The sequence below is a fragment of the Seriola lalandi genome, unplaced genomic scaffold (assembly GCF_002814215.2).
Source record: "Seriola lalandi dorsalis isolate HSWRI2012SDOR001 ecotype SW California unplaced genomic scaffold, Sedor1 jcf7180002054673, whole genome shotgun sequence".
NCBI lineage: Eukaryota > Metazoa > Chordata > Actinopteri > Carangiformes > Carangidae > Seriola > Seriola lalandi.
In genome coordinates, this window is record NW_019525226.1 from 905,511 (window position 1) to 924,765 (window position 19,255).

Genomic DNA, 19,255 nt, shown 5'->3' on the forward strand with positions numbered 1-19,255 from the left:
CATGTATGTATAATGACTTCTGAGCAAACATGTCATATGGGGGAAAATGTTTTGAGAGTCTAAAATTAGTCAGTTTGTGTCCACCAGGGGTCACTGTACAACTTATTGGACATTTCTGCCTCTGGTAAAGCACCATTTGCACTCATATTGTAGTTTACTGTAAATACTATGTTCTGAGGGAATGTGGCATAACAAATCCAATATGATCATAATTTGTTCACCAATAGCAGCTCAGTAACATTTATATAAAATTTAACTTGTGTAGTGATTCTGCACCATTTCCCACCACATCAGCTGTATAAGAGGAAATATTTGAGATTCACTTTTTGTACTAACAAAAACTGCTGGATTGCTGTACTGAGGAACTTCCTCCCCCATGTTTTTTTTTCCTGGGATCTTGCTGGAGCTGCTTTACCATTCATGCCACTGTAGACAAGGGACATCCCCCACATTGCAATTAGAGACTTGATAAACAGAAGAACAACATGATTTAATATGATTTTATTGAACATAATGAAAAAGTGGATGGGCCAAGGCATACACTAATATTTATAACTAATGCCACTCTGACTCAGAACTAATTCTGTGACAATACTCTGAACTGTTCAATAAGTCTTGTATCAGTTAAGACACAAGGAAGGCCACTGGGAATGTGCTGAAACAAAAAGAACGAGGTAAAACCATTTTATCTGGACTAGGCCATTCACCTTTGAATTAATTTAAACAGAATATAATGAGAGGAAATAATAAGAGGAATTAATGAGGGAAAACACATTTTGGTAGAGTGGCAATTTAAGGCAAGTATACATTCTCGTTTGTCCTTCAATATCAACAAGGCACCCGCTTATCAGAGTTGTTCAATATGAGGCATTATATCATTTGAAATAAATACAGAGCACTGGTACATGTATCAATCAATAAATCAAAAGATGAATGAGAAGTTGTCTCGTTAAGGATTAACGACACTTTGATAAAAAACTAAACATCCATCACAGATTTATTTGCTTCAATAGACCCACTCACAGTTTGAAACAAAAACATTACTGTGTCCATGTTTATTTCCTGTTGCAGAATTGCTAAAATCAAGAGCTAACAGGAAATAAACTTGGATCCAATGTGTTTTTTACCAATGCAGTTCAGATTAAGTGTTCCATGTAGATTGATGATTACTTTTATGGCTTAGATAAGACTGGACCTTAGATTTTCCAGCGTCTTTTAAGCCTGCCAGCACCAAAGTGTTAGACCAAAGGTGACTGTAGATCTTTTCTTTAGCTTTCCAACAAACCCACTGTTAAAATGCGTCTCTTTTTGTAACACAATGTGGCCGTAGCTGTTGATTTTATTCTTAAAAAAATTGATTCAATTTACTTCAATTTCTCATGGCTTCATCAGTCGTTGCACGATTTCAAAGTGCAATTTAAATTAAGTTGATAAAATCACACTAGTGATACAACAGGTACAAGAGAGGATGATTTTTCTGTCTTTGGCATTGGTCTTTACAATCAGCAGCCATTTTGTTATACAAAGTGAACTATAATTCATCATTACAACTGTCTACTTGTACTGTAAGCTCTACATTTCATCTTTGGAGGCTGTTAGCGTGAATCACTTGAATCAAGTCATGACTAAATGATAACATTATCCAACAGGTAAGCAAAAATATAGATAAAGCTTCAGAGGAAGATCAAAAAGGTGTTTCAAAAAATGATCCTTCCAGTTTGTCCTTAGCATATAATTCACTGATTGTCATCATTTTTGCACCCTGACTAAACTGCAGTGCGAGCGCACCGAGCACTGAGACAAACAGGTACCATTATACACAGGATGGCTTTTATGTACACACATGTTCTGTGTTACATAACTGCTCAAAAGATTAACAAGAATGTAACCAAACAAATATGGAAGCGACAGTGAGTGGCCCAGTCAAGAATGCAGCTGAACAGGGCTGTGAGTGTGAGAGAGAGAGAGAGAGAGAGAGAGAGAGAGAGAGAAGGAAAAAGACAGTGAATGTGTGTTTTCTACACTAGACTGCCAGGCCAGGACACCACTGTCAGTGTGACTTTATTCTTCTGCAGCTTGAGCATGGGGATGAGAGATGAGTTGTTCATTCCCACTGTTGTGGCTCCATTCACCGCAACGATCTCATCACCGCACCTGGAGGGAAGCACAGGTGATTATCGTGGAGAGTGGCCAGTAAGAGTGATGACAGAATACGGGAGCTGATTGCATCATATGGAGGTCAAATTGGGGTTAACCTACTTGAGGCGTCCGTCAAAGTGAGCAGGTGTACCAGGCACAATGGTTTTGATGAAGAAAGGCTGCTGGCCGTGGCTCTCCTCGTAGCCACCGACGATACTGAAGCCCCAGCTCTCGTTGTTGGTCTTGTGCAGGACAATGTCTCGGCACCAGTGCATGTGACTGAAACGATGAGGGCAGAGTCAGAGCGAACTCTTTCACATAAACATGAACAGAATACAGTTTAAGTGGTGTTAATGAAAGCTGTTCCACCTGGGCAATCCCAACCAGCGAGTCCACAGCGGCGTCCAGTTGAGGGTGTCATCGCGTGGGTCGTCCATGGGGTCCAGTTCGTCCTTGTTGGCAGCCTCGGTTTCGTCCTCTGAGTCCTCGGAGAGGGTCTGGATGACACGGAGCACCACCTGGGACTGAGCTGTCTGAGCCTTCAGCGCAGAGACCGCCTCATTGTAGGTCAACTGGGTCAGATCCACACCGTTGATGCTCAGCAGAATGTCACCTAAGGAAACATGACGATGTGGACATGGACATGGACAATGCAACATATTGTATTAAAGAATAAAGATTTGCCCTTTTCTTACTCAGCCATTTGTCACATTGTAATAGATTTGAAAACATAACTGGAAATTGTTTCCCGTTAACAGTTTCTTGCTGTTATAGTGTATTTATCCAAATATTTCAACACAATTAAGTTTAAATATAATGAACTGACCCCATTCCTGCATGTTTTAGTCATGACAAGGGCTGAATGATCAGTCGATTAATCCATTTATTGATTGATATTAAATTCATTAACAACTATCTTTGTAATTGAAAAATACTTATTTAAGCAAAAATCAAGAATCAATCAATCAAGAAAATAATCTGACAAATTAACCAGTAATGAAAATAATCATTAGTTGCAGCCACAATGAACAATGTCTATAACATCATCATCTTCAAGTAAAACTCTTTATTAAAAGTCAAAATCACAGATCACCAGATGCTGCTCGTACCTCTTTTGATGGTGCCATCCCGGTGCAGACAGCCGACAGGCTGCACACTTGTGATGTAAACCGGCAGGCGGCTGCGACAGTCCCTCCCCCCAGCAATGGTGATGCCCAGGGAAAGCCGAGGCTCCTTCTTCAGGCTCACAGTCTTCTCCTGGCTGGAAAACCCACCTGGAGGATCCTATATGAACAATGAGACAAATTAATATGAAACAGTTACAAACATATTGATCAACATCACCAGTGGATGTATAAAATTATGCAAGCCTTGTTCAGGACGTGTGTAACAAATTCTCCACAGGAATAATTGTTTTATCCCGTCCTGTCTGACATAACATGCATGAAGCCTGTGCTGTCAAATAAATTGCCTCTCCAGGATCCTTTGACTTAATTGATTCCCCTCACAAAACCACTCGTAGAAACAAATGTGAAACATTTGAGATGGGGCTGAGAGGTTAGGGTGGAGGTAACGTGTGAGGATCCACACTCAGCTCTCGTAGTGGAAAAGATGTGTGGAAAATGACAGTTTCAACCAGCCTCCTTGTTTCTCTCTGGAGTCTGTAAACCATCAGAAGGGAAGCTTGGGGGAGGTGGGGGCTCTTCCTCCCCCCAGCAGGGAACCCATCCCCCCCAGCAAGACGAAAAGGCTCGACTCTGCAGGCGAAAGCTAACTGTTACCAGCTTTGATCCTCTACCACCCAAAGGAACAACCAAAAAACAACAAGACAGTGGCTCTGTAGCGGCAGAGTGAGCAGCACCCCAGGCCTTTTGATCAGGACAGAGGGAGGCCCCAGAGAATGGCTTTCATCTCTGCTCACCGACGCAGGTGTCTGCTCTCAAAGCGTCTCACCCCCAACTGGGGGGGGGGGTTATTCTTACTACTGACAGTGCATGGTACAACTTAGTGTGACTGACAAAGGAGCTATTATCACAACTACACTGTGTTAATAGAAACATGTAAAGTTTGTAATATACTGCAACCAGCATTGTGGTTAGTGGATTAAAAACAAGTTACAATTCCAGCTGTCAACAGCTGTCCAGGGCAAAATTAAGATGGATTTATAAATGTTTTCTATAAAAAGGAGGCCAGGAGCAATCTCTTTTAGTCTGAGCATTCATTTGTTAGGAAATGTTCTGCGTTACCTTCATGTAGGTGGACTGGCGTCTGAAGTACTGTGGCTCAGGCGCCCTCCTGGCTGCTCTGTTGTGTTGTCCCTCTCTGCTGCTTCCTCCTTCCTCCTGAGACTCTGAAGGTCTCATCACCACGAAGTTCACACGCACCTCACTGGCCTAATTGCAGAAAAGCAATTAATTCCACAGGAAATACATATACAACACCATTTCCCATGCCATAGATATTCCACTTTAGACTGATTTGCTACCTTGCTGGCAGCACCTTGGTTCAGAGTAATTCCTGGATGGAATTCAACTCGCAGAGACCCAAAACTTGCTCGACTAATCCATCACATTTAATGCACTTAGACAACTTTATTTTAACTCTGCCAGCAGTGGAGTCTATGGCAATATTGGCCCATCTGTCACTTTTCCTTCCGAGCAGGATATCTGGACAAGAACCATTTGCAAAGCCATGACATTTTGTTTGAATATTCAAAGTCCCCTCAAGATTCTTTTGAGTGAATTTTGTGACCCCTGGACCTTTCCCTTGACTGCCACTATCAGACTTAAAGCTCTCATGACTGGCATATTACCAGTGATGGAGTAAATTCAGGCTCTTTAGGTTTAAATCCTGTTAAATTCGTCACATTAGTAGCAAAACTACTTATAAGACTATCGTGTTTGCTTTTATTAATCACTTTCACATTGTGTGGTGTAATGAGCGCTGCGGCTTATGAGCTAGCAAGGCTCAAGGCTTTCAGGTTTGTTTTGTTAATGCTACATCATTGCACGGTAATTGGAAGCAGTGGTTGTTCTGTAAGTCTTCCTTGGTGCTGCATTTAAATGCTTGTGGGAAACCGGAACAGCAGATGCAGACAAACTAACAATCTATAAGAACTGACAGCTGAAAAGCTATTGTTTTAATGATTCAACTTCATAATTCAGATGATTCATTTCGTAGTGTCCCCTGTTGGTGTGTTGTTTGCTCTTGGGTTGATTTTCTCAGAACATAGCTCAGAACAGATGAGTCCGTTCTCACAATCGCATTATTACACAAATATTCAATATACAAAAATTAACTCAAAACAATGGCAGCGTAGAAAGAATGAAATCAATCTTCAAAGTTATGGCATGTTTTAAAGAATGGTCACTGATAATGCAGAGAGTTTATAATATAATATATATTAAATATACCTGTATGATCTGGGCAGCGCTCTCAGGTGTACCATGCCTCAGGTCATGTCCATTAATGGCCAACACTTTGTCATTGTTCTTCAGTTTTCCGTCTTTGGCTGCCAAACCGCCCGACAGCAAGTCCAGGATGAAAACCCCGCTCTCATCCGACTTACGGATGAGTTTGATGCCGAGCGGTTCGGTGCGCTGACTCTTCATCAGCATCACCTGGAGGACTGTGCCGGGGTTGTGATTGGAGGTAGCGTTGCCGTGGGGATTGTGTGATATGATGGAAGAGGAGGGGTGATGATCAGCCCGTGGATCCCTTGATTTGAAACCTTTCTCCTGCATCACGGTGAGTCTGAGGAGGGAAGGCTGCAGCAGCACAGCAACGGCCCGGGCGTGGGGGACTGAAGCCAAGCTGACGTCATTCACCTGGATACACAACATCACAGAGAGAAACAGCAACAACACAGTCAGTGAAACTTTTTTTTTTTTATCAAGCAGAAAAGTGAATTGTTTATGTTGTTTTTCCTGTAAGATAACTGTGTTACTGTCAGCCAAAGAGTGGAAGTCTAAAGTTGACTTTTAATTCTGTTTAAAGTTGTGACAGCTCACTTTTATATTGTAACTAACTCTCTTTGCCTGGTTCATGCACTATAATGACCAGAACATAACAAATACTGGTCAGCTTGTGTTCAATGTTTAGATGAAGAGCCTGTCAAAGCTGCTTTTCTAGGTCGGACTGACAAAGTAATCGACAGGTTAATCGATACTCAAAATACAGTAACCGTTGCAGCCTTAAATGGCAAAATAAGTTATCACCACTTCAAGAAAACTCATGACATAGTTTCATAATAACTCTGGTTACATAACCCTTTCAAAAATAACAAATAATTAAATTTGAGGTCACTTCATGTTTGAACATTGACTCTCTTATACAGAAAGGCGGGAAGTCAATCAGTGAAAGCAACCAGGTGAAGTCGTTTACGCGTTTGTTCCCAGCAGTACAAACCACTCCTCGTTACCATGGAGCTAAAACTTGTTTATCTTGAATATCTACTTTCCCATTCCCTGCTAAAAAACATGGTGTTTACAATGCCATGAGAACGCACTGACAAGGTGTTTATGCAGAAATATGTTGATTTGAACTGTGTCACTACCAGAACACGTTTGAATTCCTATGCTGAGGAGGAGATGAATACTTGACGTGACGGGCTATATTATCTCAGCACCTCCCTCATTTAGTTTATGAGTCTCTCACACCTCTAAGATGTGGTCCCCAGGGGCCAGTCTGCCATCACGAGCTGCTAGCGAGTCCCGCACAATCTCCTGGATGACGATGTTCCCCAGAGGTGTGTCTTTCCCCCCCACGATGCGAAAGCCCAGCTCCTCCTCCGGCTCTCTGAACAACTCCACCATGTTGGCCTCGGCCACCAGACTAGACCGCAGAGGTGTGTTGTCTGGAGGGAAGAGAAACAGAGAAGCAGGTGGAATAAATATGGCTGCATTTCCATCTTTCATGAAGCAAATTCTCCACGTTCCACAGCTCAGTTGCCCTCGATTAACACATGATAATACAGTTTGAAGATCAGTGTGCTAGCCAAAAAATAAGACATTTCTGGTCTATTACAACTTAGGTCTTATTTTCCTCCTTTTTGTCATTATTCCAACCAGAAGTTATTACATTGTACTCTTCAAACTGATGAGCTGAAATCTGGGAATGTGGTAACATCACTGAAAAGAAGTCCAACAGTGGCATATTAAACAGGTTTAATCTCTCTAGCTACAAGTCTGACTTAACATTTTCTCAGTTTAACAAAGTATTGGCATTGGAACCCAAACAATCAATCCAAATATTGATTGTTCATGGCTGTAATAATATTCCTTTACTATTTATACACAAAAAAAGAAGAAAAATGTGAGACATACAGTCTATTTACACATGAAGCGATTTAATCCCAACTTGTATTTGTATTTCTATTTCATTGAAAATCTAATTATACCTGTAAATCAGTGGAAATATTAATAATACAGTTTTAAAAATTTCTTTCAAAAATGTTTTACGGTGTACGGATACAATTGAAAGCCCCACATCAGCATTTTCAAATGGTTTTCTCTGCTTCTCCCTTCATGACATGACTCCAGAAACTCAAGGTTAGATAAATTTATATGGAAGAGGAAACACAGGAAAAGGGTAAAATCTTTGCCCAAATTGTTCTTTGTAAACATCCTGATTCAAACGAATCCTCCCATACTTACTGTTATGCATGCACACAGTTTTCCTGTGCAGCGAGGGATTATTTCAAGTGCCCTCACATTTGCTTTCACAAACCAAATAAAGTGGTTTGGATCATTTGACCACATTAGACTTTCTTATAGTGACATCGCCATGTTCCCAGATCTCAGCAGTTACTTAACAATGTTACTACAACCTGCAGAAGTGACAGCCGGAGCTATGGAAATATGACACACGTTGTAACTAACTGGAATTATCCTTTTAAAATGGCAGAACAAGATTTAGTCTCATCTAACTCCAACTTTACTAAGCAAGATTCTGGGGTATATCTCTCCATGTAGAGACATGCATGAAATTACACAATGTAGTTTGTGAACCAATAACCTGCTTTTGAGGTGACGTTTGTTTACACATTTCACACCGAACGGTAACATAGACAGGAAACAGTGAAACAGAGTCGACCTCAGCGTGTTATCATCACAGTAAGATAGCGAGCGTCTCAGCAGACTGAACTACAGAGAGTATCTCAGCCTTGGAGCTGGTCTGTGCGTACACACAGACCATACAAGTATTTACACGCTACAGCTAACTCCTCAGCAGTGCTGCCAATCTTTTCGGTCCCACCAGCATCACAAAGGCATGAATTGATCCGACTGCAGAGATAGAATAACCTGGATGAGTCAACATGCTGACATTTGGAAAAAAACCAACAACAATCAGTACATATATGACATGATTAAATCTAAAAGTATGAGCTCATTTCATTTAGGTATTTACTGATTTTAAGAGCATACAGCAGTAATTTGACTGAAATAGATAAGATATTGACAACAATGCAAACGTCTCTGGGGAAACTGTTTGCCAGTTGCCTGGAAACTATGTTTAAGTGGACTTTGGTCTGTGGAACTGGCTTTTAAGGGGCTTTAAAGGTTTTTCTTTGTGATGAGTCTGGTTCAGGTTGGAAAAAAAAATTCTGTGAGCTGGTACATGTCTCTACAGCAAGGCTGATGATTCACCTGTGACAGACTCAGAATCAAAACCTTGAGGCTAAAAACATCAGCAATTCCCGTCTGTGTGCTCTGACAACCGCCCCCCACTGAAGGGGACGGGCATGAGGATTTAGGTTTTCTGCAATCAACCTGGCAGGGAAACTATTTCCGTTACATCTGAGAGCTTCTATAAACATTGTTCCCTGTCACTGCCACACAGTATCGCCAGCGTCCTATTGAAAATCTTTTCCTAAGAAGTGGTCATTTCCTAAGCAGTGGTCACTCTAATTATCATGATTGCACTAAACACAGACAGGGGGACTGGGTCACTGTTATAATGGTGGCTGTTATAAAAGATAAAGATGACTTCATACCGTCCTCACTTTCCTCATAGGCAGGATTAATCAGACCAGGCTCGGGCTGATCGCGGGTGGGATTTCGAGACAGAGTTGCTGAATGTTTGGCATCACCAGACGACTCCCCGTCACCCTTACGTCCTTTTAACTCATTCCACGAGGGCCTCTTCCTCTTCTCTGCTTCCTCCCTTAGTTTTCTAAAAACAGGACATCTGTGGAAAGACATGGGTGATGATTGACATTTTCCTTTTAGAAACAACACATGTGAATAACCATCTTTATAATGGAAAAGGGATGATCTTGAATGTTTCTGGTTACCGAGGAGTGGCAGGAATGGATGGCCACAGAAAAAGGGAAAAAGAAAATAAATACTACATGTTTTTTGAGGGGAAAGAGGAGACCGAAAGAGAGAAAGAGTGTCTTTTTGTACAAAATTTAAAAGAGAAGCACTATGCAGATTAATAGACAATTTCACTGCATTGCAGGGTGTCTGGGTGAGACAGGTTGAGTCTGATTAAGTCAGTCACAGTGCTGGGACTGCTGCTTGCTCCTCATGCCTGAACTTTGCCTCCTCATTGTTTGCACAGAGAGGCTGCAGCATGACAATCTGCCACCCACAACTGACTGCGTAATGGCTGGGATGATAAGCACCACACTGGCCATGTGAGAAACAAGACGACTGACCTCCGCTACCAGGAATAAGAAACAAACAGACAAGGCTAATGACAGTAATTTTACATTCCTGAGAAGCAGTCAGAATTCTTTTGTCATGACTTGATAAAAATAAGATATTATGTTTATCTTCAAGTGGAGATACGTGCTCGCAGCGCGTGTGTGGATAGCAGATATTTGATGCAATTCACAATATACTGTAATAAATCCACTTTACTTTAAGAAATGAAAGAAATTCTGGGAAATAAGTGTCTTTGCTTTTTTTGCTGTGTGATACGGTTAGATTAACACAAAGACTGGAAACAGGGGAAACAGTTAACCTTGCAGCACCTCTCAAGTTAATTAGCATGTTACGTCTTGTTTGTTTAATTCATACAAAAAATAACGACTCAGTTTTACACTTCAATTTTGTAAGGAGTCAACAAACGTTAGAGGCACCGAAACTACGATTTTGTTACGTTTGAACAAAGCCAGGCTAGCTGTTTCCCCATACTTTCAGTCTTTATGCTAAGCTAAACTAAGCTAAGCTATCTGGCATCTGGCGAAAGTGACGAAAGTGCTATCAATCTTCCAATCTAACATGGCAAGAAAGCAAATAATAATTAGCAATTAATATTTCCCGATCTTTCTAACTGTTCCTTTAATGACCTTTTAAAGAGAGCGACAGAGACAAACATCAACATAACATTAAACACACTGGATCTTCAGTAATGTAATTCAACTGTGAAAGTAACTGTCATTGTCAGGTGTGAGGTTTTGTTTATACAGCATTATCTACTGTAGCTACAAATTATTATCTGTACTCACTGCTTTGTTGATATGCTCACCACCTGGTGCTATAGTATACTATGACGTATTCACAGGTTCTCCCTGATGAGATTTATATGCCTTGGTATTCCCCTGAACCTGTGCCTCTAATTCCTTGAATCCTTGCTAAAAGCCTCCCAGTACCTCTTGACATATTGATGAAATCCAGGAACGTCTCCCCCTCTCTTACATCATCCATGCATTGTCTTTATATTCTGGGTGAAAGAGTATGTTGATAGTGAAATGTGCTGATATGTGTGGTTTTGCCATTTGTGTCCAATCATTTTAACCCGGTAAAAGTCAAACAATATCCACTGCAACTGCTGTAATGACCTTTTAACAACCCCACCCCCCAGATCTTTACCTGTTGTGCAGGTGAGGCTGCAGCTCACAGCGCTGCATCTGCTGCAGGCACTCTTCAGAGTGAGGGCACATCACAGTCAGCTTGTCCAGCAGGTTCCTGACCAGCAGGCTGGAGGGACGACACTGATGTAACTGCAGCCGCTGGCGGTCCACAGGGCAGAAGTCCTGCTCTTTCAAGAAGTTGCTCAGACAATGAAAGCAGTAAGTGTGGCCACAAGGGGTGTCCATAGGTCTGAGCAGGGGCTGCAGACAGATGTGGCAAACCAGCTCATCGTCTACCTCGTCCTGGTACTCGTACAGGTGACTGTCCTGGCTCTCGTGCTGCTGGCCACACTCCTTACATACCCGCGCCCACGAGAGACCTGCAGTGCTGCTGCTGCTGCTGGTCACTTTGGTTTCTAATGTAGCCATTGGCTGAGGGAGCTCAGTCCAAACCTCAGATCTGCGTCCTCTTATCTCCTCAGAAACTGTGTCCAGTATACTTTGTAAGTCTATGTCTGCATGTCCAAAGCTGAATCCATTCAAATGGTGAAAGTGAAACAATGATCCGGAGTCAACAAAGGTATCTCCTCGACTTCATTTTGATTTTCTGTTGAGAAAGAGAAACACAGTAAAGTCTACTGCAGAAATTGAACTATTCCTACTCAAACTGGCCAGCTCCACAGGAAATGACAAATCCACAGAGCAGCAGCAATATGGCAGCAAGCCGCAGCTGCTTCCTCTCAGCGAGTTTCCTGAGGGACAAAAGGAATTCTCATCTCAACTAAAAGTCACCATTCTCACACAGAAAGGGCTAAACTCTGTGAAATGAGGCAGGAGAACCGGACTAAAGTCAAACCCCTGCTAATGGGAGGGAACAAAGGCATGGCACTACACGAGAGTACAAATTTTGAATGAACTGGGCAGAAATGCAACCCCCATCACTAATGACCCCTTGCACCCAATCAGCAGCGGTCTCCATCCCTTTGTGCCGCACTTAATCTCCTTTAATTCCCCTCTCATAAGGAGAGTACTGATTAACAACAGCATTCTTTGGTGAAACTTTTGGCTGCTTACTCCACACATTAACAAATAAAGTGGCATTTCATGAATCACACCAAATACACTGAGTTAGATCTCATGAAATCCACCTTCAAGACTGACTTCATCTACTAGAAGTAGGGTTAGAGGGCTTCAAAGAGACCACAGCATATTTTTAATGGAATGAAAAGGGTGAACATTCATTTACTGTTCATAATGGTTAAAAGAAAATCTCATTAAGTTATAATAAATAGCTTTTTTACAACATATGCAAGGACTTTTGACCTAAACACTTTGACAGGGATCACTTCATGCTGTCTGAGGGGCTACAGTGGGACAGAAAAGCACAAAGCACCTCCAAATACCACCTTAAGAACTATGACTTCATCTTAAATATACAGAGGAGTATAGAAAACTTTTCACTTGCACAGTACCACATGTGAAAAAGACTAAATAAGCCACCACAATGAACTCAATACCTTCAGTTTCCTTCCCTTTGTGACCCCAGTCCAGATTTCAGGCACAAAAGGACTGCTTTATCTTCAGTGTGATTACCTTGGAGCGACTCACCCGAGATGATATCTTTGTTGTCAAGCGCCCAGTAGCCACCACACGCAAACACAAGACTCTAGCCTAGCAGTTGCCTGAAGCCCGAATGAAACCAGAGCCCTGCCTCTCCAGCAGCACACCGTCAGAATAATGTGTGTGTGTGTGTGGGTGGGTGTGCGTATGTGTGGACACATATTTGTGTGCATGAGTGTGGATGTGTATGAGCTCTGACTGCACCGGTGTGAGGAATGCAGAGGGGAATTGGTGTAACTAGGCAGAGTGAGAGGAAAGGCCTCTGTCAGAGTGAGTGTGTGTGTGTGTGTGTGTGTGTGTGTGTGTGTGTGTGTGTGTGTGTGTGTGTGTGTGTGTGTGTGTGTGTGTGTGTGTGTGTGTGTGTGTGTGTGTACACGCTTGGGGGTGGGGACTTAGACTGCTGATGTTGCACTACCACAGGTAAAATACTCTCAGTAGCTGAATGACTGATTGCAAACACACAAGCCTGATTACAAATATGTGTACACACAAATCTTTCCACATACATGCAGTCTGGCTGAGGTCTTACAGGCCCTCGTTCTCTCTTTGTCTTTACTTTGTGCAAGTGATACCTCCTCCTGTAATGGATAGGGGTCATGGATCCTGTAGCATAGGGAGAGAAGCAGAGTAGAAACCAGGCTATGCTCCATTTATTTAGAAACTACACGACCTTGTGCACGAATGAGAAACCAGAGATACACACTTACATTGAATACACTGCGCTGCTCTAACGCAAAAGAGCACAGCCGGTTCTCTTGTCACTAAAACACTCGCACCTTCACTCCCATCAAATTCCTTCTTTATCGCTTAGGTGTACTATTTGCTTTCTGGAAGTCACAGCTGAACACAGAGTCTTTCCAAAGGCAGCTGGCTCTGAAGCTGTCTATTAATGACCACTGTAACCACACTAACACAGCAGTACATCACTATGTTTCTCAAGGATACAGCACAAAATCAATAAAGGTGCTCATCTTTCTTGGAATCCTCCACGTGAAACAGCGATTAGTCAAAATGGTACAGCACAATGTAAAAAAGTGTAGCACAGAAACAATTAGTTGGTTGATTGATTTGTCACTGTATCAATTACTCACTCACTACTGACCGTTTTTAAAATGCAAGCCTTGCTGCTTTTCTCTGCTTTATATCACTGTAAAGTGAGTATATTTGGGTTTTTGACCGACAACAATCATTTTGAAGTCGTCACCTTCTTGCTTTGGGAAATTACAATATTCTGACACTGTACATGAAATATTGCCTGGACTTAATAAAGAGATGAAACAATTAGTCGATGAACAGAAAACTAATGTTCAATTGTTTTAATTGATTAATTTTATTTATCAAGAAAAACAGCCAAACATTCCTTAACAGTTGCTTGATCATTTCTCATCTCTAGGTTTTGGACCAGCCAAAATCAATGAATAAAGAAATGGACTGGCAGTTTGATAATGAAAATAATTGTTAGCTGCAGCTCAAACAGGCAACCTAAAGAAATAACCTTGGGCTATAGGACATTTTTTATTATCTTCTGACTACATAACAAGTACAGATATAGATTAATCCTAATCCTACACTAGAGGAAGAAAATTATTTCCCAAACTCCCACACCTCAAACAACATTTCTGAATAGAGTTAAAGTCCATGTTTATTAAACTAGCACAATGAGTTTTGCAATAGATGGGGTGAAATGTGTTTTTTTTACAGGTTTAGAGCCAACCAAAGTTCAGTACAACCAGGCTTGGTGAGGGAATGCCTTTTCCAAATGGAAATGCCTTGTAATCATGTGACAGACTAAGCTTTTGGGAGAAATGTCTGTGGCCCTACAGTGTCCTCCAGTCTCCAGAGGATTACCCATGGTGGCGTTCCATCAGAGCTGAGCCGAGTGATTCGCACCGATGGTTGATATGAGTGAGTCACATGTGCTGCCACTCCCTCAGTGAACACAGGTGAGGCCACATTAGACAAATAATCTCCCCAGTCCATGAGACAGGAGGTATGTCATGTCTACCCTCTTACCTTACACCGGTGTCTGGCACCACTAATAGAGATTACACATAAATACTACACAGGAAATGGAAAATGAACCAAATTCCTAGCCAGAGGTGAAAGACTTTACTCATCAGTGTCTGAGTATGAGTTCATCGAGTGGAAATCTCTAACACGTCCAAGATTCCGCTTTTATCGCGTTTCTTATCACTGGAGCTGCATGGATATTTTCTCTCTTAAATTTAACATAACATTTCATTTATAACCAAATTAAAATGCCATCTATTTATCTATTTTGAACTAAATTATTGAAATTATGTAACAAGCATTGGCTGTTGCTATAGCAACAACATGCAAAGTCCCCTGCTTTAAACATGATGACAAATATTTGCATTGTGTATCTATATGCAGGGAAGAAAACAACTCCAACAACAGAAACCATCTGATTGACGTTAAAACCATCATTCCCCAAAGAGTTTTGTAAATGAACACAACCAAACCAGCTGGATTCTCAGCCTCACAACAGACTCACGTGTATTGCTGTACCAGTGTCTCACGAAAAAGTCACACATGGAGGTGGTTAATCTTATGTTGACAGGGCTCCTGTGCCTCCCACTGTACAGCAGCCAGACTGCACATGCCTAACAAACACCACCCATGGCTTTCACTTAGGATATCGCTATTGTATTGCGCATAAAGGGCAGAAGGCTACAGTCATAAACAAAGCCCTCTGCTCATTTTCTCACAGCGCAAGGAATTATACAAAAATACAGATACAAATACTCAGCTGATGATTGATTTTCCTCAAAGATAAAGATCAAGTATGACAGTTGTGGGATCCAGAGCTCATTCAACTTTCTCGGTGCTCCTTCAGTTCCCAAGAATTCAACAATAAAAAAGTGTTTCCTCTGTTGTCTGGGTATTTGAAACAGCTATTTCAAAAGTGACATAAATGCAACAATATTATGCTCAAACTGAAGTACTGTTACTTGACTGAAATATTACTCAAGGTTAATCAGAAACATCACACATGTGATGGTTACCAGTGGAGAAAGGATCAATTGATAGAGAAAATAATTGACAGATGAAAATAATAATAAGTTACAGCCCAGGATGCATCATATTTTATACAGTTATCATGCGTTTTGTATGTAAAATCTTTATCAGCAAAGTAACCAATAACTGCAACAGTCAAATAATTAGTAAAATAAAAAGTATAGGCTAATATTTCACCCTCAGATGTGGTGGAGTACAAGAATAAAGAAGCATTAAACAGAATTAATATAGAGGAAATAGTGGAATATAACTAAGTACATTTACTTAAGAAGAGTAGTTAAATTGAGGTACTTATACTTTAAGTATTAAGCAATTTTATACTTCTACTCCACTGCATTCATGAAGAAATATTGTACTTTTTAGTCCAGTACATTGTATGTAAAACAGACAATCTGTTGATAAAATATGCATTGTTATAGTTTAAACTATAAGTATAAACTATTAATTAGTAATAAGTATTAATTATGCAAAATGGCTCTATTTAGCTAAATAGAGCCATTTTGCATAATTAATACTTTTACATTTGATACTTTCACTACTTTTTGCTGCCAGTACTTCTGTACCAATGACTTGAGTAAGATTGTGCATGCAGGACTTTGACTTGTAATGGAGGATCTTATTTTTCATTGTGGTTGCTTATTACTACTTTCGCTTTAGTAAAAGATCAGTTCTTCTTCCACCACTAGTGTGTTGTCACGGGGACCATAAATAACTCACTGCCCGCCCGCTCCCCCCCACCCCCCACCACGTCAACCCAGGCTGTTGGTTTTATCCTAATCACTACACCTATGTGACAGATCCATATGACAGAAGAGGTCATAAAAGTTGGGCTTTATCGGTATCGGACCGACGGGATCGTGGTTGATGTAGCAGGTAAAGTCAGAGCCGGACGGACACGGCTTCACCTTCAGCACATACATAACCTGCGGGAAAAGCGCTAAATGCTACACACCTTAAGCTCGGAAACTCACTTTTCCTCCTCTCATACAAAGACATTTCACCATTAAACACGGGCTTGGTACAAAGCTGAAAGTCTGAGGCGGCTATCTGCCATGTTTGTTTACATAAAGCCACACAATTTGCTCATGTCGAGACCGAAACTCGCCTTACCTGTGTGAAGGTTGTTTTCCGGAAGCAGCTAACCGATGGCTAAAACAAAGAAACCGCTGTAAAACTCTGTGAAACACGATTTTAAAACAGCACAGACGCTGACCAGCACCTTGCTACACCGCCGAGGGTTTCCAACATGTTTTTTTTTTTTTTTTTTTACCTCATTGCTGTTGTTGAATAATCGCAGCCCAGTGATCCAGGTGGAGTTCAACCTACAGGCGGAGACTGGGCGACTCTCCCAGTTTCGAGCAGACGTGCTTGCGAGCCAGAAGACGTCCAGCAGCACAGGAAGAAGTCCATGCAGGTGTACACACACCACACTACACTGCACTGCACTGCACTGCACTGCTCTGCTACAGCACTGTACTGTCTCCATAATGCACAGTTGTCTTCTCTGTGATTCAGAAGAGAGCTGCAATGAAACATAAGCTTTAAATAAGAATCAGAATAAGCCATTTAAAGAGATCAGATCTAATATTTAACATGTTTTCTGTTTAGTTCACATACAGTCTATTCAGTGGTGGAAGTAGTATTCAGATAATGTACTTAAGTAAATGGGTGTTTATGCAGGTGTTTAGGTTGTAATGGAGTATTTTTTTAGAAAAAAAATCTGCTTTCAAAATGTTACACAACAAAAAGTAAGTGGTGGAAAGTAACTAAGTATATTTACTCAAGTACTATGTTTGAGTCTACCTTACTTGAGTATTTCCATTTTCATGGCCAGATAGATTTCCTCGAGGGCCCCAAAAATATGTTGCTGGGCCCCTTTTGTCCCCCACTGTACAAACAGAGCAGGAATAATTAGTTGATTAGCAGGAAATTAATTGGCAAATGATTAATAGTCTTAGTTACTTTTCAAATAAAATTGCCAATAATTCCCTGGTACCAGCTTCTAGTTTCCCAGTTTACCATGATAGTAAACTCAACATTATCTGTATGTTTGACTGATGGTCAGACAGTAAAGGCAGTTTGAATATATTAACTTGGGTGAAAATAATTGATAATGAAAATAATTATTGATTGTAGCCTTATTGTACTTGACCAAGAAAAAGTTAAAGCAATTTGATGAAACACAACTTTACAACAAAGGAGCTCAACATAAACTAAAGCACACAATGTCTGCAAATTGGATTTCAGTCCCTCCTGAAGACAAGTCTACAAGATATCATAGTTGACATTCCACTTCTGTGAAACAAATTTCAAACAAGTTTGCAATGAATCAGATAATATAGACTGAAATGAAATGGAGTAAACCTGCAGGTCTGGGGCCCTCGCCCTATAATGCCGTCTTGTCAATTTTCTTCTACTTCTACTCTATTACATTTCAGAGGCTACCTCTTACTGCACCGCATTTATTTGATAACACTATGTAAATTCACATTAATAAAATAAAATATAATCAACAAATAAATGGTGATGTATGATTATAGGTTAAGATAAAAACCTTTTTGATCTCCAGGGAGAAACTCACAAGCTACCCAGCAGTCATTAAACCGTCATTAAAATTAGCACCACCTTTACTAGCTGCAACCTTAAATTGATGTACACATGAATGGATTGATAATTATAATCCATTAACATAATATATATTATTATGAAACTGGCCACTCTGCATAGTAACTGCTTTTACTTTGAGTGCTGTGAGGATAATGTGGCTAATATTTTTGTATTTTTACTCTTCTGAATGTAGAAAGTTCACAAGGGCATTTGTAATGACTTTATGGCAGTGTAGTACAGCATTTAAACTTGTGTTTGACATGTTACATAGCATTAAGATTGCATGGATCTGTAATCAGCAAGGAAGTGAGCACAGACATGTAAGACAAAATGCACCAATATTATATATCCACAACATGCACCACTGTATATTCAGACTGTATATTGTTACACATCTGTGGCTGTGTTGTGATAATTGTTGTCTTTGTTCATCTAATTTGTCACTGTTTTAGTGATTCAAGCAACAATTTTTTAATTATCAATCAATTAATTATTTTTTAATTATTTAAACAATTCATCTAAAAAAATGTCTAAAACATGTTAGGAAGAGTAAAAATAGCAATCACAGTTTCCCAGAACCAAAGCTGACGTCTTAAAATAACGTGTTTTGCCTAAAACCCAAACATATTTACTTTACAATGAGTTTACAACGCAGCATATGCTCATATTTGAGATGCTGGAAACTGTGATGTTACGTTGATGCTGGATAGAAAAATACTACAATACTAGTTTTGGTACTGTGCCAGTTAAAAGGGCTGCGACACATGAACACACGGCGTAAAGCTGCATACCCCCTGCAGAATGGAAGGGAAGTCTCTGCCATAAAACCTCTGTGAAAGCCTGTTACACCCAGGATTTATATCTGTGGTAGGAAACCACAATACAAAGTGACATTTGCTGATACAAGCTCACAGAATGAGACACTCCATGGTGACAATACAAACATCAATTGGTCTGTATTTCAGACAGACAGGAAGTGAGGCTGCTCATCATCTTAGCATTACATGAATTATGGGATTGATTGAGAAGTGTCATCATTTCAGTGAACAA

The 19,255-nt window shown here is 40.6% G+C and overlaps 1 protein-coding gene across 5 annotated transcripts; it reads right to left on the bottom strand.

Moving 5' to 3' along the window:
- Positions 1–486: 486 nt before the first annotated feature.
- Positions 487–17,011, bottom strand: lnx2b (ligand of numb-protein X 2b). Of its 5 annotated transcripts, none has more exons than XM_023421697.2 (10): positions 16,869–17,011; positions 10,959–11,546; positions 9,134–9,327; positions 6,798–6,994; positions 5,553–5,966; positions 4,386–4,532; positions 3,249–3,423; positions 2,509–2,752; positions 2,260–2,418; positions 487–2,154 (listed from the first exon to the last, which is right to left on the bottom strand). In XM_023421697.2, the coding sequence occupies exons 2-10, from the start codon at positions 11,366–11,368 to the stop codon at positions 2,019–2,021; spliced, it is 2,076 nt and encodes a 691-aa protein (XP_023277465.1). In that variant the 5' UTR covers positions 11,369–11,546; positions 16,869–17,011; the 3' UTR covers positions 487–2,018. The 5 variants fall into 5 exon arrangements, with proteins under 5 accessions (XP_023277465.1, XP_023277464.1, XP_023277468.1 ...); XM_023421696.2 differs by lacking the exon at positions 16,869–17,011 and adding an exon at positions 16,709–16,861; XM_023421700.2 differs by lacking the exon at positions 16,869–17,011 and adding an exon at positions 12,548–12,654.
- Positions 17,012–19,255: the final 2,244 nt, after the last annotated feature.